This window comes from Sinocyclocheilus rhinocerous, unplaced genomic scaffold (assembly GCF_001515625.1).
Source record: "Sinocyclocheilus rhinocerous isolate Xijiao unplaced genomic scaffold, SAMN03320098_v1.1 scaffold2360, whole genome shotgun sequence".
Classification (NCBI taxonomy): Eukaryota; Metazoa; Chordata; class Actinopteri; order Cypriniformes; family Cyprinidae; genus Sinocyclocheilus; species Sinocyclocheilus rhinocerous.
In genome coordinates this window covers 14,491-36,600 of record NW_015630061.1, presented here as the reverse complement: position 1 = coordinate 36,600, position 22,110 = coordinate 14,491, and the positions used below count along the sequence as shown (strand labels likewise).

General features: G+C 37.4%; 1 protein-coding gene across 5 annotated transcripts in view; it reads right to left on the bottom strand.

Annotated features, from left to right (window-relative positions):
• The window catches only part of LOC107739911 (gastrula zinc finger protein XlCGF57.1-like), a 22,636-nt gene extending 2,037 nt beyond the window's left edge, over positions 1-20,599 (bottom strand). Inside the window, exons 1-2 of one of the 5 annotated variants that reach the window (XM_016552154.1) lie at positions 20,369-20,599; positions 20,143-20,289 (exon numbers count right to left, since the gene is read on the bottom strand). In XM_016552154.1, the coding sequence (XP_016407640.1) occupies positions 20,143-20,289; positions 20,369-20,441 (220 nt within the window). In that variant the 5' untranslated portion in view covers positions 20,442-20,599. The remainder of the gene's footprint in view (positions 1-20,142; positions 20,290-20,368) is intronic. The other 4 variants (XM_016552156.1, XM_016552157.1, XM_016552155.1 and 1 more) reach the window with 4 other exon arrangements.
• Between the last annotated feature and the right edge of the window lie 1,511 nt (positions 20,600-22,110).

Sequence of the window (22,110 nt, the reverse complement as noted above, 5' to 3'; positions counted from 1 at the left end):
CAGACACAGTGGGTGTGGCGTCAGGCCTCGGAGAGGCTTTTATTAACAGAAAATAAACAGTGTCCAGAAAAAATGGAAATCAAGTGTCCAAAATAAACAGGGGATCTGGTGTCCTCGTCGTGCTGCGGGGTTCGTGAAGAGAAAGGCAGTTGTCAGGAAAGAAGGAAGGGTCCAGGTAAGCCTGGCGAAGGGCGGCGATTAAGGGACGGGGTGATGCTGATAATTAGGGGGAGGCAGCCGACTCGTCACAGTGTGTTGATATCCAGCCGAAGAGCAATCAACCATAACTTCAGGCGAGCAGGCTCAGAATGCCCTGGGGGTAAGCAGATAAACATCACATTTCCATTTTTGGGTGAACTATCCCTTTAAATGGCACAAAGCAACACAACATGTACAACGTAAAAATCAACATGTACATGTAATAATTGGTTACATTTATATAGTGCTTTTCTGGGCACTCAAAGCACTTTACATGAAAGCGGGGGTATCTCCTCACCCACCACCAGTGTCCAGCATCCACCTGGATGATGCGACGGCAGCCATATTGCACCAGAACGCCCACCACACCAGCTTATTGGTGGAGCAGAGACAGAGTGATGAAGCCAATCAGTGTATGGGGATGATTAGGAGGCCATGAGGGTCAGGCCAATGGGCAAATTTGGCCAGGACACTTTCTACTGAAGAAACAAAGTCACCTACATCTTGGATGCCCTGGGGGTAAGCAGATAAACATCACATTTCCATTTTTGGGTGAACTATCCCTTTAAATGGCACAAAGCAACACAACATGTACAACGTAAAAATCAACATGTACATGTAATAATTGGTTACATTTATATAGTGCTTTTCTGGGCACTCAAAGCACTTTACATGAAAGCGGGGGTATCTCCTCAACCACCACCAGTGTCCAGCATCCACCTGGATGATTTTTCTCAGGAGGTCTCCCATCCAGGTACTGACCAAGCTCAGCCCTGCTTAGCTTCAGTGGGCAACCAGTCTTGGGCTGCAGGGTGACATGGCTGCTGGCAATGTACATGTCACTACTTCTCAATATTATTAACATGTCCTGAATACTTTCAAGCTGGCAGCTTTCAAATCTTGCAGATCTTTTTTATGCTCAAACAGCAACATTACAGACTAACTAAAGTTGAAAAAGTGAAAAAGCCTAATAGGACCCCTTCAAAAAACACAGTCAGACCCAGAATAACTGGTTAGACATAGAACAAGGGTGTCAAGCTCCTGAAGGGTTTACCTGCTCCAACACACCTACCTTTAGCTAATCTCTGCAGGGCTGTAGCCCTCCAGGAACAGAGTTTGACATCCCTGGTATAGACAGATCAAATCGGCCATTTATGTAGAAAAATATTTTAAAAATTAAAAATTAGTGCTGGGCGGTATACCGGTTCATACCGAATACCGGTGTTTATTTTTCGTATGATATGAATTTTTAAAATACCGCAATACCGGTGTCATTTAAATAATGTTCGGAACGCGTTTGAGGGGGGGTCTCTTTTCACTGTTGCACTGTGGCGAGAACACAGCTGTATGTGTTACTAAGCGTGAAAGTTCCGAAACTGAAGCTGTAGAACTAGTAGAACGTGATGACACCGAAGAACTCGTCCACAATATCCACTGACCGCCACAAATATCCACCTCCCGCTGCCATCAGCTCCCGCGTCTCACACACACACACGAGCGCGACTTCAGCACTAGATTTGGCAACTTTCAGACGCTTTTAGCGGCTTTTCCCCATAGATTATATATACTGACAAACCTAGCAACTTTTTTGGATAAACCTTAGCTATGATTCAGTTGGAAGATGTCGCCAGTGTAGCCAAAACCACCGCATAGCCGCTCAACATGCATCTACTGTACTTGCATGTTGATTTTACCAGACGATGTCGCGATTATAAAAGAGTGACTCCTGGTTAACATGTATAAATGGGTCGTGTTTCGTCACTATTTAGAGTGGAATTTTTCTACAATATTCACTCATCATGACAGTAAAATAGGGCATTCTAAGTCAATTTGCTGCAGTAGCCTATTTCCTCTCTCAATCAGTAGAAAATGTGGTTTACACCCGGTCATGCATGGAAAAAATAAATACCGTCATATACCGTGAAACCGGTATAATTTTGAAAAATACCGTGATATTCATTTTTGGTCATACCGCCCACCACTAATTGCCATCTATATTCAGTTTTGCAGAGAAACAGCAGTCCCAGAATTTCGGTCAGGATTTAAGCCCATCAAATGGTGTCGTATTTGAAAATTACTTTGTGCATATGTGGAAAGAAAAAACAAAGCTTGAGCGCACAGGTGCGATTAACCCAATCAGGCCTGGTTCTACTGGGTACTAGAGGGTATTAGCTTCCTTAGCGGTACTATTCCTTAGCGGAATCTAATAACAGCACATTGCTAAAAAAGTTTTTGCAAACATGCCAGTGCATGTTTGTGTTTATGTTCCAGAGAGTGTCAAATCTCCAGTATATATATTAGGCACTAAATAGGCACTACTTTAACGACAAGGTGATATAGTTGTTGTTGAAAAAAAAATAATAGTAAAGAATAGCACTGAAGGCAGCAATCCTTGTTACCTCCACCACGTTTAAAGTTTATGGCCCGCCTAACTCGAAAACTCGAGTATCAAAATAATCTCTTGAGTTTCCCAGTAGTAAATACAACTTGAGAGGCCGTTCATGTCCAATTTCCGATTAGGATTTATGATAATTCCAACTTGAAGGCAGCATAAAACGTGCTCCGTCCCGGAACGTAAAGTGCAATGTGAGTGCAGGCCAGCGGGGGAGTGGGGCGGGGGGGACAATCGCGCTCGGGCTTGGTTCAAGGCAACGGTGGCTAGCTATGCAGAGTATAAGCTTCTTTGGTAACACTTCCTAATAACTTTCATTAATAAATCATCCACAAACATTATATAATGTTTAATAAATCATTAGTAAATATATGTTAAAATAGCTAGAAATATGAGATAATGTGCTTGTTAATCGATGCCGTCAATCGATTAAAAAAAAAGAGGAATTAATCACACTTTTTTTTCTGAAATTAATCGTGATTAATCCCACCTAACATTCAAGTTTTTAAATATACATATATTTTGCAACAATTTCACATTCAATGTTCAAATTTTACAATATTTTTAATATTTGTTTAATGACATCTGTTTTATGACTGAAGGCGAGTATCACTGATACCAATACTACTGATGTCTTTAAAAATGGTTCTTTTTTCCCTCTAATATTTAACCATTGACTATAATTATGAGCTTTAATTATGCTCGACCTTAGTGCAGCTTTTGATCTAATAGATCATGATATCCTTATTAAACGTTTAGTGCATGTTGTGGGTCTGAGAGGGGACTGTTTTAAAATGGTTTTCTTCTTATTTAAAGGGACGATCCTTTTCATTGAGGGTTGGGGAATTTTCTTCCTTTTCAGTTTCTATTGATTGTGGAGTACCTCAGGGCTCCATTTTGGGGCCTATTCTGTTTTCACTATTTCTGTTGCCTTTAGGCCTTATTTTAAAAAAACACAGCATGTCTTATCTTTATGCTGATGATATTCACATTTATTTGCCTATTAGATCTGGAGGATTAACTTCTCATTCATCTTTGTTATGTCTTGAGGAGGTGAAGTGCTGGTTAGAGCAAAATAGCCTACAGCTAAATGCGAGTAAATCTGAAGTAATCATTTTTGGGCCAAATAAGGTTGACTGTGACATAAATGATGTGTTAGGTACATGGACAACAAATGTGCAGTCCCAAATAAGAAATCTGGGTGTAATTTTTGACTCCGCTACAACGTTTGATCATCAGATTAAATGTGTGGTGAAAAGTTGCTTCTTTCAGTTGAGGACTATTGCAAAAATTAAATCATTTTTGTCTGTTGCTGATCTTGAGATAATGATTCATGAATTTATCTCCTTCTGTTTGGACTATTTTAATGCACTTTATTTGGGAGTAAGCCAATCTCTTATTTCAAAATTGCAATTGGTCCAGAATGCAGCTGCGAGGCTCCTTACTAGCACAAAGAAAAGGGAGCATATTACTCCAGTTTTGGAAAAGCTGCATTGGTTTCCGGTTAAATATCGGATTCAGTATAAGGTGTTGCTGTACGTTTTTAAAGCTGTCCATGATATATGAACTCTGGTAGACCTCAAAGTTCATTTAACTGCTTACTGCTCTCAGTTCCGAAAACTTGCCTGAAAACTAAGGGGGATCGTTACCCTTCCACCTGACATCAGATCTGCACCCTCAGTTGATGTTTTTAAATCTCGCGTGAAAATATACTTGTTTTCTATGGCTTTTAATTGTTGACTTTTGGAAGATGTAAATTGTTTTAATTGTTTTTCTGTTATTGTTGATTTTTGTTTTTACTATTCTCGTCTTGTTGCTGTACAGTCCTTTAGTCTACTTTGTAGTGGAAAGGGCTCTATAAATAAAGTAGACTTGAGATTTGAGACTATATGTAATGTTGACTATACTAACATTACAGTATAATTGAGAGCTATCAATTTTAACATTCATTAGACTTTAAAAAATAATTTAAAACTTAAAACAATCTTCACATAAACAATCTTCACATAAACCCATTATAATAAATGTTTTTTATGTATTTATCTGTGCCCTTCAGCAAGTAGGAAATATACAGAAATTGAATGAAGTTATCAAACACTAAATTCTAAATTGAATATAAATTAATCCTTAAAGCTACAAAAGTTATCGATTCCCTCTTTTTTCTTTTGTTCTTTGATTAACAGACATTACAGCAGCTGGGTTATTAGGTTATTTGGCTGCTATTACTTTAAGAGCTGCCTCTGCTGAATGTGACGCTGATCTGACATGTATGCTTCATTCGCGCTTTCATTTGAAAACGATTCAAGCCGAGTATAACGGCTGATAGGGCAGGAAAATTTGTTTTTACTGACATATGGCCTGACAACATCTCATCTGACCACAGTTCACTGATGTTCTACTGAAGCTCCTCGTCACCTGTACCGTTTCCGTGCTCATTTGACTAGCGCATGTCGCTGAGGTGAAGTGGAGTGCGCGTCTGAATAGTCTTAAGCTTTCAATTCATATGATCATGCACTTCTGGGTACGTTTAAGGGTTGCTTAAGAGGTCAGTGTACAGGCATCAATTTGATTACTATAAGGGAACACGGTTCAATCTGTTTATATTAAATTGCTTTGACAAACGAACAAGCATTTTCTTGAAAAACTTGTTTGCTTTTTCCTGTTGATGTTCAATGCGACACCAGCGTTTTGGCGATGACTCATCTGAACACCTCTGATTGGCCATTGCATTCATAAGCACAACAGAATCTTGTGTGATAGGTTATAATGCGCAGTGCTGTAAAAACGCATTTGCCTCTGGCTCAGCGCCAGCCAAAGCGAGAACACAGGCTTGAATTCAGCAGCTGGTGATGTGCCGTACTGAACGCTTTAATCACACTGATGTGAACGTATCAATTATAAAAATATTATTCAACTATTTTTTTTTGTTTTTTGGAAGCTGCATTCAAAATCCACTTGGCTCAAAAATCTGAGGGGGCATGTGTTTGAATGGGTATGACACCTCTGTCCACCACGGATTAAATCACGTTCTGGGAGGAGCGGTATTTTGGCTGGGCCCCTCTCTGGTCTAGTGACCTGGGCACATGCCTGGCGTTAATCCGTCCCTGCTTTAGCCAAGCATTCACATAATGTATCTCATAACCAATACTCCAATTAAATATCACCAAATGCACATTACCATTCTTTGCTTTAAAAGATTTGAACAGCAGCTACACTAATTTTTCTCTACCTGCTTTTCTGTTTCTGCCACTGGACAGGAATTGAGGTAAGGAATTACACAAGCCTCAGTTGGGATCTAGCCTCTTATGATACCTTGAGATGACCCAGCACTAGAGCACTTGCCGGACCCACACACACATTTCATGAGGAAAGATAACATGCACGTTTTAGCCAGCCCAGACCATCTGAATTGCACGTGTTTCTACTTTCACATGCTAATGACTTGTTGCACTTATGAACATGATAACTTTCTGGCATCAATTCTAGTAGGGTAAAACGTAATTACGTTTTTGAAATGGTCTGTTTTGCCCTGCCGTCATTAGCTGAAGCTGTGTGTGAACAAGGCGCTGCTGCAGAATGTGAGCTGCTCCATCTCGCGCAGCCTCTTCAGAGGGTACGGCGTTCCACAACAACGCTTACGTTAGTTGCCCGCAGATGCGCCTGCCTATAATAAATCGGCCTAATTTGCAGCACAATCGGCCGATGCAGATTAATTAAAAAATGCCAAAAATCAGTCCAATTAATCATTATACACATTTTCAGTGGTCAAAAACCAAATGTGGGTCACTTTGCAAAAATATGACACTTCTTTTCTTTTAAAGAGGAATGTCTGAAGAACAAATAATGTTGAAACTAGATATGTATCTCGTTTCTTTCTTTCAAAACATCTGCATTGAGCATACCTGTCTGAGTGCCATAAATATTATTTTTTCCAAGTTTGCATGCCTATAACTCAAGAAGTATTAAAGATATCACAATATGATTTTAGATGCTAGTTCTTAATAAACTTTTCTTTTGGAATCTTCATTTTTCAAGGCCCTACATCATTCAGTGCCAGAGATATGGGGATGTCAATAGCTGCGTTTCCACTGTCAGGCCAAAAGCGGGCGTGCTAGTGCGTGCCAGGGCCAGTCGCGTTTCCACTGTCACTTCCGGGGCTTGATCATTTATCTGTCATAAGTCTCGTCTCGAGAGTTTAGCTCCACGTATGTCATAAAAATATAATAAGGGTTTTTGTTCGGGAGCTTTTATAAAAATATAGAAATTATCATTCTTTCTAAATGTGATGTATATACTGTGACTACAAATCAACAGTAACAGACTCGACTGAATAAGTAGGTAGGCTATGTTCATACCGCTTTATTTCTGTGTGACTAATTTTCAGTCCTGATTAATTCATTATGATCAATGTATCACTTATTATTGTAAAACATATGCTTTTGGATTTAAATCTTTAACAAAGCAAACAAACGACCGCTTTTATCATGTTCGTTTTGTGATCGCGCTAGTTCCAGTGACTTATTTCTTATTAGTTTTCTGATAACTTCTCTTTGTTGGTGAAATGATGGGGTTGTGTGATGTTGTTCCTGAGGCGGGTTTTAGTGAAGTGCAGCGTAGCTTCTGGCCCGACGGTGGAAACACAGCATGATTTTGGCCTCGGTGCTACAGGTCCGAGGCTATTAGCCCCGCCCGGCCCGTTTAAAGCACTGGCTCGCACTGGCCCCACAGTGGAAAAGCGGCTAATGAGGCTCCATATTCAGATTGTTGAATAATACCCATTTTCAGTGGTTGAAAACCAAATGTTGGTCACTTTGTATACAGCTGATACTTATTTTTTTAAATAATGTCTGAAGAATAAGTAATGTTGAAATTAGAATTGTATCTTGTTTCCCTCTATCAAAACAATATGTATAAAACATACCTGTCGGAGTGCTAAAAATGCACTGAAATGGACAAGCCGAGGCAAATTACCTTTCTTTCAGTCGTCTATTCATAAGATTCTATATTTGAATCAGTTTCAGGGATATTTTGAAGAAGGGATTTTGTTTATTTTAACAGCTTCTGAAGCTACCAAGGGTTCAGATATGCAGTATTGTAACATGTTTGAAACAAATCCCAAGCCTCTTAGGGAAAAGTGGCTGCTTTTGCCACACATTGCATTCACATCAATAAACCAAGATTTTTCCTCATCTGGATTAATTATTAGAATTTATTTTTCTTTTTTATTGTTATATAATGTAAAGCATCATCAGATTAAGTAGCATCTACTGCTAAAGGGCATATTTGGCAGAATCACGGATAGTACCTCAAACATTTAAGATCTCTCACACTTGGAATAATTAACACTGGGTAATTCTAATCCCCAGGTAAATGGGATCCGGAGTAATCTTATTTTACATTTCACACTGTTCATACCATACCTAGAGTTAAGAATGAATCCTGGCCATTCATAATCTGGCATATTCTTCAGATATTCTGCTTTAAATACAACTAGATAAAAAAGTTTGTCAAGACAAACTTTAGGTTGGCTTGAGAAAACCTAACCTGAAAGTTTAAAGCACCTGTAAAAGCTTGAAGTTTGAAAATGTAGATAGATTAGAAAATTAACATGTTGCTAATCATGTTTCTAGCATGATTAGCCTGTTGTTGATTAGTATGAAATTAGCATATTGTTAATCATGTTATCATGTTTCTAGCATGATTAGCAAGTAACTAGCATAATTAGCATGAAGTTAGCATGTCTGTATGTATGTATATACCACGACTGAGGTGCCCTTGAGCAAGGCACCGAACCCCCAACTGCTCCCAGGGCACCGCAGCATAAATGGCTGCCCACTGCTCCGTGTGTGTGTGTTCATGGTGTGTGTGTGTTCACTGCTGTGTGTGTGCACTTTGGATGGGTTAAATGCAGAGCACTAATTCAGAGTATGGGTCACCATACTTGGCCACATGTCACTTCACTTTCATATATATATATACACATACATACACACACTCAAACATACATGTATATCATGTTGTTACCAAATAAGTATCAGCTGTAATACAAAGTGACCAACATTTGGTTTTTGCTGAAAATAAGTAATATTCAACAATCTGGAGCCTCATTGAGACCCCCTATCTTTGGGACGGAATGATGTAGGGCCTTGAAAATGAAAATTCCAAAAGAAAAGTTTATTAAGAATTAGAATCTAAAATCATATTGTGATATCTTTAATACTTCTTGAATTATAGGCATGCAAACTTGGAAAAAAGAATATTTATGGCACTCAGACAGGTATGTTCAATGCAGTTGTTTTGAAAGAAAGAAACGAGATACATCTCTAGTTTCAACATTATTTGTTCTTCAGACATTCTAACCCTAACCCATATTTTTGCAAAGTGACCCACATTTGGTTTTTGACCACTGAAAATGTGTATAATTTAACGATTTACCCCTGGAGCCATATTGAGATCCCAATATCTCTGGAACCAAACCATATAGGGCCCTAAAAATTAAGATGCCTTTAATACTTCTTGAGTTACAGGCCTGCAAACTTTGGAGAAAAAACTTGAAAAGTGCTGTTTCCCCATATTTGATTGGTCACCATTGGCGTATAATGTAACTAAGATTGCTAAAGTCAGCAGATTTCACTAACAGAGCTACCAATCTCTGTGTAAAAATAACAATGATGCTGCCATCTTTCTGAAGTCATTTTTACCCCCTTGTAATTTGGCTCTGAAACTCAGGTGAAAATTGCCATTTTGACCCCCCTCTACAAAATAGTGGATTACTCCATAAATATTCATCCAGTGTTTCCCATACATTGATTTATTTGTGGAGCCCGCCACAATATCAAAACTGACCGCTACAAATAGATTTTTCCAAAAGGCTTTGACTTCGTTGAATAAACATGAGCACTGCACGTTTCAAAATCGAAACCCAGTGCGTGTGTATCACTGTATTTCTGAAGGAAACCGACTGTCTTCAGAAAATTTTGGATGTCAATTTCATTTCTTGCATGTAATTTCTGATAAAGCAGCGTTTGTGAGCGGAGCGCTGCTTTGTGTACAGCCGTTAACCGGGGAAACCTGATCTCTACCACTCCAACAGCGCCTCCTGCTGCCAGAGAATGAATTTGCATATATATGCCGCCACAAATAGAGTGCAAGTCTGTGGGAAACACTGATACATCCATGACATTTAATATTTGGGCTATCATCACTATACATGTTTATCTTTCTTCAGAAAAAAATTAGCAAAATCAAATATTTAAGCCGGGGAAGTTTCTGAAATTTGGTTGATTTGACACAAAATGCCCCTTTAAGTTTGATCACAACCATTCGTGTTCACCGTTTCTGTTTGAATACATGTCATTACCTAACTGCATGATCTTTACTATCCTAGAACTGTACATTTCTGCCATATGGATATCACCTTAACATAGTCACCACTCTGATAAACTACTCCTAAATGTAATGTGGAAACTTTCATTTTCTATGAAGCTGCTTTGCAACGTGTATCATTAAAAGCGCTATACAAATAAACATGAATTGTATTGTATTATCGTATGCAGTAAAAGGTTTTGCCACAAACTCAACTGAATGGTTTCTCTCCTGTATGATTTCACATGAATCTCTTCAGACCATAGAACTCTACATGAATTATGAGCTTCTAGAACTTCAGACTGAAGCCGTTTGTGACCTTCTAACTGAACTCCTGTCCACAAATTGAACATAGAAATAAAAAATTATAAAAATAATAATTAGTTAAAGACTTAACAAGTCTTAAGTGCAAACAATATGTGCAACCATAATCAAAGTACTCTCAATATTCAAAGTGCAAATGGAGACCAATTTTTCTTAAAGCATGATACATAGCTAAGAGATGGTTAAAACTACACAGCCCAATCAAAGACAGGTTTGATATTGGGAGATATTGAATGTAGACTAATTTGCGTGCAAAATGCAGGGAATTAAAACTGAAATTGCTTTCTAATTCGCAATCGTGCTTTTATATGTGTATAGGAAGCGCCGGTGCTGAGCACACATTCTACAAGAGAAGACATTTGTCAGATGCTTACAGGCTCTGGAGTCATCTCTCGCCTTACTCTTGTTACATGATCAGTGAACTCAGATTCCTGCTGCACTGTGCAACTCTATAGCTCATGTTGGATGACCAGAGCAGACGCCTTTAGTTTAGAATTGAAGAAAACATTACCTAGCTGGATTAAATGTTTTTTATGTCTATAAAAAAGCAAAACGACAGTGGAGGCAGTGCCGCGGTGTGCACTGTAATGTAATGTAAAAGCAGAGGTGGCATCTTCTATACTAATTGCACCCTCACACTCCATCATGGCAATATCGTGTGACAGCTTTTCACCTCGAAGAGGAATCATGTTACATTTTAATACTGTGACATCTTGTGGCACAAAATCCCGTCACACCCCTACTATTCAACATGAAATCATCCTGGGGGCACACTTGTTTTACACATATTTGGCACCACCTATTGTTGCGTGTATATTATTGACATGTAAAATCCTAGACCCTGAATATAAGAGAACCCCATTTTTTTCAGATGTATTTCCGAGAAAAGAAAAAAAAAACAGAACAGAACAATACGATATTATAGTATTATAGATATACTGATTTGCATTGAACTGCAAACACTCCACCACAAATAAGGAGAAAAAAATAAATCACATCTGGAAATTATATTTGCAGCAACTCAATCATTAATTTCCTTCATTTGATCGCACACCTCGGTGTACTTGTTCGGTGTCTCTAATAATAAGAAATCTTCAACTTTGTTCATTCAAGTTATTTATTTGTATAGCACCCACAATACACATTGCTTCAAAGCAGTTTTATTTATAACATTTTAAATATGGATATTTTCTTTCAAAAACATCGATACACTACAGGAGGCCTTTATCCCGGAGCCGTGTGAGGCACATTTTATTATGGATGGATGCGCTTTATTTGACTACTTTTGGACTGTTGAACAAAAACACCCACCCATGCCATTATAAAGCTTGAAAGAGCCAGGATCATTTTTAATATAACTCTGACTGGATTCGTCTGAAAGAAGAAAGTCATATACACCTAAGATGCCTTGAGGGTGAGTCAATCATGAGATAAAGGGTTAGTTCACCCAAAAATTAAGTTATTCTATTACATCTATATCAGCATAATGCTTTAACAGTTTTAGCAGCAGTTTTAGGGCTGGGCGATATGATGACTTAATGATCCACTTTTGAGATCTAGCAACATTACATTTATTTAATTTATTTATGTATTTATTTATTTATTTTTTTTAGGGGGGGGGGGGTTGCAAGACTGAATACAATGCAATGAACATTTGCAGTGTTTTGGACACACGAGTAAGCAATTTTTTTATTATTATTATTATTATTATTATTTAAATAGATTTACATATTAGTCAGTTTTATCCTAAGTGCTCGTATGCTGTTTCCCAAAAAATATTATTGCAAAGCGGTCAGCTTTTTCTGTGGTGATTTGTGTTTGTTGTCACTGTGTGCTCCTGAGCGTGTCCCAAAATATGGCAACTGTTACACAGAATGCAACGTGCCGTGACGTAGATTGTCATTCTCTTTTGGGCTTGAATGGTTTAAAATTGGTTATTAATTAAATTCTATAATTTGATAAAATCAATGTACACAGCCAGACAATGTGCAGTCAAAATTGGAAACAAAATTTTAAAAAAAATTCTCTAGAGGTGTGGAGTGAGACAGGGCTTCAATTTACGTCCCACCCTCTTCAACTCTTATATAAACCAATTGGCTATACTAGAAGATCCTCCTATTCAAGGTAGGGGTGTGCCATATCATACCGTCCACAATAATACCGGTATACATTTTTACATTATAAAAAAAAAAATGTCATATCGCCAAGGCAGGACTTACGGGGCCGGGGGCCCCTGGACTTGAGGTTATGTTTGCGCCCCATACCTATACTACAAATGCCCTCAACTACAACATTATTATGGAGTAACACAAAATACACAAAAATTACAATATGCTTTCAGGTTCATATACTGTATACAATTAATAGGCAACATGTCTAGCCTAGTCAAAGTTTAGATATAATATTAAATAGTCACTATAATACAATAAACAGGATGTGAAAAACCCTGAATTAACACTGAGCAGAAAAAACCAAAGAGATGTATTATTATGAAAATGTATTGTCATATCTGTGTCCTTTTATGTCTGATTCTTACATTTAATAAATTTAATCTAAATAAAAAAAACATGTTGGCTATTAACAATAAAATGAAATCACTATAAACAAAATCCATAGATGGATTTTGCAAAAGTTATGTTAAGTTAAAATACAACATTTTAATGTAGAAATATTAAATGATTGCAAAAATGAAATAATGAGCTACTTTTTAAAATATGAAACTACAACCGTCAGTAGGTGGCAGCAAGTGACTGTCTTAATGAGTGAGTTGAATCCATAAATCAACCGATTTGTTTAAAATGCTAATTCATTTAACTTAGCAAAGGACTGTACTAATAGCCTGTTTGATCCATTTACTGGTCCGTGTAATGCTGAGAAACAAAGCACTGTGTTGCTCGGAGACGCATTGATGGGGCAAAACAGAATTTTGTGTCTGAAAGTTACTCAGTAACTTGTTGTTTATTGTACATTTGCCATCGTGCAGATATTCGGAAAAACAGGACTCTAGTTTGTGTGATAGGCTAACTCCTATATCGTAGGCATTCACTCATTAAATGCAGGGTTCATTCAATCAACACATTAGTTTTAAGGCAATATTCATGACCTAATGCTCCATTATTTTACACAAATGTTCAGATTTATCAATAGCAAAATTAATGCTATTTGTTTGCTTTCTAATAAGCACAGGCTGCGACTGCACCAGACGTTACTTCATGCAGAGAACATAAGTTAGGCTACATAAGTATACTTTGTTTCATTTGTATCCTTGTGCTATTGCTAGTAACTTGTTCATTTATTACTGACCCTTTAATTGTCTTTATGTAACATTATTTATTAAAATGCAAGGTTGAAAACAATGAAACAATAACTTTTTCTTGAGGTGTCTGTGAGGCTGCTTCATGTGCTCGGCGCTTTGGATGTGACCGTGAGCGCCCAGAAATCTAGTGCAAATGATAAACTTTTGTGATGATGCAACACTGACCCGATTAGGCAAGTGACAGTCCTGTGAGCGGAGCGAAAGTCTTGTATCGCAGTGTGCAGCAGCTCTCTTAGTGCAGACCAGATGCGCTGATGTGAGGCAATTTTGAGAGAGTGAGAGCGAGAAGACGCGGTACAGATGAACCACTCACGCTGTTTTCAAATGACTTAATGACTTAATCTGATATTCTGTGTGAATTTTTTTTTACTCATCTAACCTACATTCTATATTAAATAAATGTTTGCGGAAATGAGTAAAACCAAAATGCGCAATCCCGCACCGAGATTCAGGACGTGATTAAACATATATTCTATGATATAGAGATTTGTAACTTTTTGGTGGTAGTGAGATGGGACAAAGTCCCTGTAAGATATTAGGGTATTCTATAGTCTTTGGACGGGAGAGAGCGCTCAAAACTCTTCAGATTAATTTAGTGGAACATTAATATAATATAGAATCATCCTCTGTAAAGAAGTGAGGTGTGAACATGTGAAAATTCATCATTATCTTTCTAAATGTGCGCTCTTTTGGGCTAAAGGCTTAATGGAACCGTTTAAAGTAGCCATGTGATCACAAATTAATCGGCGATTCGGCGCAGCGCAGACGTGATTTAATACGCGTGTCCTTTTTCTATGTGAAAAAAAATCATAAATTCCAGTTTATGCTGTTTGATTATGGCTTCGAATGTCGTAGTTGGAAGCTGTTAGCCCCGGGTGGACCGTGCGCGCTGTTGAAATGCGGCTAATAATTTCTGACTGGCACATAACTGAACAAATGTAAACGGGTTAAGGCGGGGCCTCTGGGCTGCAGCCCATTCAAGCACAATGGTAAGTCCGGCCATGCATATCGCGATATCAATGATATAGCGACGCAATGACATATGGCGCATCTACGTTCCCTAGCGCATACAACAACACCACAAACCCAATAGGTGTGTTCGACTTGAAGCAGCGCTGCGCAGACTGATCGGTGTATGACATCAAAGTATCGCGAGAGTGGTTCTACAACGTTGATCCTGGAGGGCCACTCTCCTGCAGAGTTTAGTTCCAACCTTGAAAACCCCTAGAAAAAAAAACCTAAATGCATCCCAAAGACCTTGATTAGCTGGTTCAGGTGTTTTTGATTAGGGCTGGAGCTAAACTCTGCAGGGACACCGGCCCTCCAGGATCAACGTTCCCCACCCCTGTTCTAGAGCATGTTCGAGCGCACACTCTTACCATCAAAAATAGGTGAGGCGCCTATCTTTAGCAAAGCGACGCGGAGAGCCGCTTCTGAAACGTGCCGCGGCGCGGCTGGTGTAAACACAAGCATTGACTAGAGTGGCCGCTTCGGAGCCGTAACGCACCGCAGACGCATGCAGTGTAAATAAGGGGTAATAAGGTATTTTGACGTCATACACTGCAAAAAACAGAATGGTTTATGGTTGTATAGTATTTTTTAAAAAGTTTGGTATCACCCATCCCTAATCAGCACGACTGCAAATGTGATATTGATTTTGTACAACAGTTCTATAACATTGTGTCGAATTTTAAACAAAATATTGACAATATTGTATGTTTTCACAAACGAAAATAGTTCCAATAGCATTCATTACAGTATAGAAACTATTCTTATATCTTATTCTGTGATAAAAATGTAAAAAAATTTTTTTTAAAAACAGTGTTTGTGGTATAAAGAATGAAAATGTGACGTAACGCTGGGAAACTGCTTTGTTAATGTGCCACACTTGCAGGATAGCGTGCCTTTCCACCATTGAGTTTAGGGCAGTATTTGATTGTTTGTCGTGATTTTGAAAAACTGTCACCAGTGTACGTCATCGAGAATTGCAATAGTAACTCAGATCATCGTTCTGAGAGAAAACTGAACAATGTTTTTCACCTTTTCTATGTGTAAAAACAGCAAGGGAAGCAAATCCATAAGCGCTTTCTACATTACGGGTTTCTAAAGAGAGGAAAACGCTTAACGTTTAAACATGTGGCGTTGATATTCTGGATCATCTGCATGCCTTTAGCATCACTGTCTAGGGATTTGATTTTGCTTGTCATTTGTTGAAATAAATATAAAAAGTACAGTGAGTTTGTGACTGTTCTCTGAACGTGACCCACAATCTGTGATTCTCCTCCGTGGCCATGGAAAAATGAATATTTATGACAACAATTATACTTTGTCATTTAAAAGTTTCCAACAAAGAAATGGATGGACTTCTGTCAGCTTGTTGAACACACACTTTATTTGGATAATAATCTACCATATGGTGGCTGAAGCAGCAGCGAGCGACACTGTTTTCACGCTAATCAGGTAAACATTGTAAACACAATTCCACAAAATCTGAGAGAGAAAAAATCTATGTATCATGCAGTGCGATAAAATAGCTTCTCTTACCTGCAAACGATACAATGAAGAATGAATGATTGTTTAACTTAAAGGCAAAAACAAAACAAAAGATAAGCATTTATCCTTATAGAGAATGAGAAGTAACCATGGGAACGGATAGCGTATCCTGCTAATATGGCGGCGCCTTCCCGAAATGCAATGCGGAGTGAAAAGATCGTGAAGAAGATAGTAGGGGTGCTCCGATTGATCGGCTATAATCGCTTTGGGATGTTTGATCGGCGTCTCTGAAAAGGCCGATCTCAAGCTGATTACGCGCCTGCCGTGAGAAGGTTTGGCACGACGTGGCACCGTCTCAGTCTCTGTCCGGCGCAGGTAAAATTATAATGCTGAATGTGAGGTACTCACCTTCATATTTCTTCATTAAATAACTCATAAAGTAATCTGAAAACCTTGTGTGAGACGTAATTTCACAAACAGCGTGAGTGAATCACCACGCGCGGTCTCTCTCTCTCAAAATAGCAAATGACTTCATCGTGTCTGTCTATAAAGAATGAGAATGTGACGTAACGCCGCGTTGAGTTCTGGGAAACTGCTTTGTTTATCGGCCATACTTGCAGGATAGCGCTGCCTTTCCGCTATTGAGTTTAGGGCAGTATTTGATTGTTTGTCGTGATTGTGAAAAATGTCACCAGTGTATGTCATTCATACTGCATCGATAATTGCAATAGTAACTCAGATCATCGTTCTGAGAGAAAACTGGACAATGCTATATGTTTTTTTGCCTTTTCTATGTGTAAAAACACCAAGGGAAGGAGGTCGCGGAGAAGACGCCGAATAGTAAATCTGTTAATGTCACTGATTAAACCCACTGACTCTCACTCAATAAAAGAATCACATTGCTGTGTGTTTTTGAAAGTTTTGATTTGGTTGGTTTAATAGTTAACATTACCTTCTTTGCGAGCATGACACTCTCACTAGGCTTGTGAATTAGCAGAACTTGAACAGGGGACTTTCTAAAATGCTTAAAGTGGCTTAATGTACCAAGACAGTGATAAAGACAAAATTGTAAAGCATATACTATGTGCAGATATGCATATAAGATCAAAATGTGAACGCAACGCGTTTATTTACACGTTAAGCATTTTCCTCTCATATAAAGAACGCGCTTAATGCACCGAGACAGTGATATTTAAAGACCACATTCTGTACACACATCTTACTAATAAAGCATAATATGTGTGGAAAAACAGATGAGCCCAAAATATGAACTTTAGAAATCGCTGTCTTAATCCAGAAGCGCTTTCTAGATTACAGTTTTCTAAAGAGAGGAAAACGCTTTACATTTAAACATGTCGCGTTAATATTCTGGCTCATCTGCATGTCTTTTAGCATCACTGTCTTAGCACATTAAACCAGCATTTGAAAATGCTACAAAACTTTCCCCAAGCTCCTAGGGATTTGATTTTGCTTGTCATTTGTTGAAATAAATATAAAAAGTACAGTGAGTTCGTGACTGTTCGCTGAATGTGACCCACAATCTGTGATTCTCCTCCGTGGCCATGGAAAAATGAATATTTATGACAACAATTATACTTTGTCATTTAAAAGTTTCCAACAAAGAAATGGATGGACTTCTGTCAGCTTGTTGAACACACACTTTATTTGGATAATAATCTACCATATGGTGGCTGAAGCAGCAGCGAGCGACACTGTTTTCACGCTAATCAGGTAAACATTGTAAACACAATTCCACAAAATCTGAGAGAGAAAAAATCTATGTATCATGCAGTGCGATAAAATAGCTTCTCTTACCTGCAAACGATACAATGAAGAATGAATGATTGTTTAACTTAAAGGCAAAAACAAAACAAAAGATAAGCAGTTGTCCTTATAGAGAATGAGAAGTAACCATGGGAACGGATAGCGTATCCCGCTAATATAGCGGCGCCTTCCCGAAATGCAACGCGGAGTGAAAAGATCGTGACGTAACTCCTCATTCTCTATACAAACCATAAAATGGTAACATATGTATAAGTCATAAAATTGTCATTAGGAAAATATTATAGAATACAAATTAGTGGTTATTGTCCAGCAATGTATTTGATTTCTTACAACATTAAAAGTAGGAGGTAAGTAAATGAGTAAATTAGACAAGTCAGAAAAAAAACTACCGATATAAAGTTGGTTCGACGTTTGAGGTTTGACATTTGTCAGAGATTCAGCCTCGGAAATCTTCAATAGTTCTTTAACGATTTAGCACAAGGACAAGAAACATAATGTGTTATAATTGTTTTCAAATGTAGAAGAGAACACACAATCTGTTTTATTTGTTTTAATCTGCCTTAAGGTATTGTAACTGATAGACCGCATAATGTAAAGGTGCAGAATAGGGACCGTCTGCAAAGTGCAAAACGAAGAGCAAAAAGCACAATTATTCCATCTAAATGCTTCATTTGTGAAATGTATAAAAAAATACATCTCAAATCTAAGGGCTGTGTCTTATTACTGGTTCATAAAAGAACATTTAGATGTTGGTTTTATTCACAGAACTATAGCACAACAAAAGTTATTGAAATGGAACGATTGAGAAAAAGCTTGCAAAGCATTACAAAGACTGCAGTTTACCGCTCCCTAGAGGAATATATTGCACATGTTTTGACCAAGTTTGACATTCAGAAATTTAAATAACTTAATTTAGAATGCACACAGTTTGATATCTAAACTTCAAGGGGTGTGTCTTGTTACTTGTTCAAAGAACAATATTTACAGCCATCTTTTACTATCATATGTAATTCAGGATGCACGCTATTGAATTAAATTTGAATCTGTTAAAACATTCATTTTTAAAACATACAGTATTCCATCTCAATTTCAAAGGGTGTGTCTTGTTACTGGTTCATAGACGAACATTTAAATGTTGGTTGTATTCACAAAACTATAACACAGCACGTGATATTGAAATGTCAACGAATACATCAATCAATGTAAAGTAAATACGCTCTTCTATCTTAACTTCAAAGGGTGTGTCTTGTTAGTGGTTCCTAAACAAACATGTAGATGTTGGTTTTATTCACAGAACTATAAGACAACACATGATATTAAAATAGGGTGACCATACGTGCCATTTTCCCAGGACGCGTCCTGGCCAGGATTTGTTTTGGCTTTGTTTTCGTTTTCTATTATAGTTCTGTGACTAAAACAAATATAAAAATGTTCTTATAAAAACAGTAACAAAGACATGAGGTTAATACAGAAGAGTCTATTAATTTTAAATTAATTTATTTATTGGTTTAAATTTCAATAGTGTGTTTTTTGGTGTCAAACTTCTGTGAAAACAACAAATATTAAAATGTTCTCACAAGGACCTGGAATAAGCCTACTGCATAACCACTAAATTATGGAATGATAATGATTTTTAATATTATTTTTATTTTATTAATATATTTATTAATAGTAATAATATAATAATAACCACTATCACATATCTTGTTTACAATATTTCTTATTTAAATTCAAGTGAGCGTTATAAGTGTTTGTCTTTATATCTTTCAAAGAGCTTGGTGCACTATTTGCTCTTGTTTTGTTAATTATAAAAAACATTCCGGTGGATAAACATTCATCGTTTTATCCTGTACATGTACTTTGTAGACGGTCCCTAGCTGGCCTAAGCGCTAGCTCGCCGCTGCTAGAGACTTTATGCGTTTCAACATATAGAGGACGATTAAAACACATAAACTGCGATGTGTGTTCAGTTCTACGTTTTAATGCTTTTCAGATAACCCATTTTGTATACAATTATACTCATGCACTAAGAATTGATTGAAGTTTTTCGCGGCTGAATATCCGTCTAATATCCAACGTCAAACTTCGAACCAACTTTATATCGGTTAAAAAAACTGTGGTATTTGACAATGTGTGTTTCTCCTTATAGCTCCATGTAAAATAAACGGCTTTAATTATGACATTTTCAAAAAGATCGTTCATTTTTGTAGAAGTAGACATTTTGATCAAGATGAAATGATTGCGTTTAGTTTTGAGATCGAAAACCAACCTGTTTGTGTCTCAGTATCTTCATGTTTGACTCTGAAAGCTTCTTCAATCCTCACGTCTTCACCCTCCTCTTTAATAAACGCCATCTTTATAATAATAGTGTAGTGTCCCGATCTCAGTCGCTTTATCAGAGGTAAGATAAGAATAACTAACAGAAAGAACAACAAATGCAAGCTAAATCTCGCTGTGATTTGATTCAGTTGTCTCAGTCTCGAAAAGCTACGCACCTTTTCTGTTACAAACGCGCGGGTGCACTTTACACAAAATAACTTTCATTAATGTTGGATAAAAAATTGTCATTAAATCGCCTTCACATACTATAATATCTGGTTTGCATCGATTTCGTTTTCGTCGTCGTCTTCTTCTTCTTCTTCTTCTTCTTTTTCTTTGACGTTTTATGGCGGTTGGCAAACCAGCTTTAGGTGCATTTACCGCCACCTACTCGGATGGAGTGTGGAGCATTGACGTTAAAGGAAAACTAAAAAAAATAAATAAATAAAATAAATAAAAAATTAGTAGTGATTCTTTAAATCCTGTTTATTAACTCTGTATCTTTGAGATACTTAAATAATATGTGAAACATTTCTATAGTCACATCTTTATTTAACAATTTCTGAAGTGAGATCTGATTTATTTCTATATGAAGTGCTTCTGTAAGTTGTACTCTTTCGTTGTCATATCCTTTACATTTTATTAAAATATGTTCAACTGTTTCAGGAAGATCACATTTACCACAAAGTCCAGACTCATGTTTTCCTATAATAAATAATGATTGATTAAGTGCAGTGTGTCCAATTCTAAGGCGAGATATTATGCCGTCTTCCTTTCTATTCCCAAAAATTCTCCTCTCATTTCCAACTGTTTTTTGAATATTATATAAATGCCGTCCTTTATTCTCACCATCCCATTTACTTTGCCATATATCTTTTAATGCTTTTTTAATTAGCCCTTTTATTTCTAATTTACTCATTGGAACATTAAATTCTATGTCTGGATGTTTTAATGTTTTTTTCGCTATTTGATCCACCACTTCATTACCTTCTAGTCCTATATGTGCAGGTATCCATACAAAAGAGAGAATGGTTTTTGTTTGTATTCTGAACAAACTTTGTAAAATGTCTGATAAATACCACCATCAGGTGTGGGTACAGAGTCAGGGGAGACCACTGCAGGAAGCTATTGGGGGGAGGCCATCAATTCAGCCTCCTCTTCCACCACACCACCTCCCAGCTCCACAGACCTGCTTGAAAGAGGTGACAGCGAGGCTACCCCTTGCCAGCAAAAAGACAGCGTAGGGATCCAGTTTTGGAGTTCCTGGAAAAAGAGGCAGAGAGGTCTGAGGCCAGGCAAAGAAGATCAGAGGAAAGAGAGGAAAAATTGATGAACCTACTGGAGAGAATTGTTAATAAGATGTGAATTTGTAAAACAAAATAATAATAATAATAATAATAAAAACGGTTATTGAACTTGTTGTTTTCTCATTTTTACTATTGCAAGCAATACAGTTTTTTAAATTATTGGTTACAGGGGATCAGTTCATTCGTTTTTATTTTTATGATAATACTATATACATCAGTAATTCTATAATTAAAATGTGAAATATAATTATGTATTTACATTAAGGAACCTCTTCTGACAAGTAAAGTTATTGTATGCTTATTCTTTCAATGTGAAAACCGAGTTTCTTGAATAAGATGTTACAGGGGACTGGTTTATCAGGTAACAGATATTAATATTTAGTTTTTTCCAGATTCCAGAAATCTGTTCAGCAGAGGATTCTCACTATAGCTGAATGTAGTCATGATCCCTGAGAGCTGTCACATTGATAATGTGCTGTCACACTGATAATGTGCTCTCTTATTTGTTCTCCACCCTGAGGGTCTTGGTTGTGTGGCAGTGCATCATTGTTGTCATCTGGCACAAGTGCTGCCTCAACTGGCTCCAAAATGTCACCATTGGTGAGACAAAT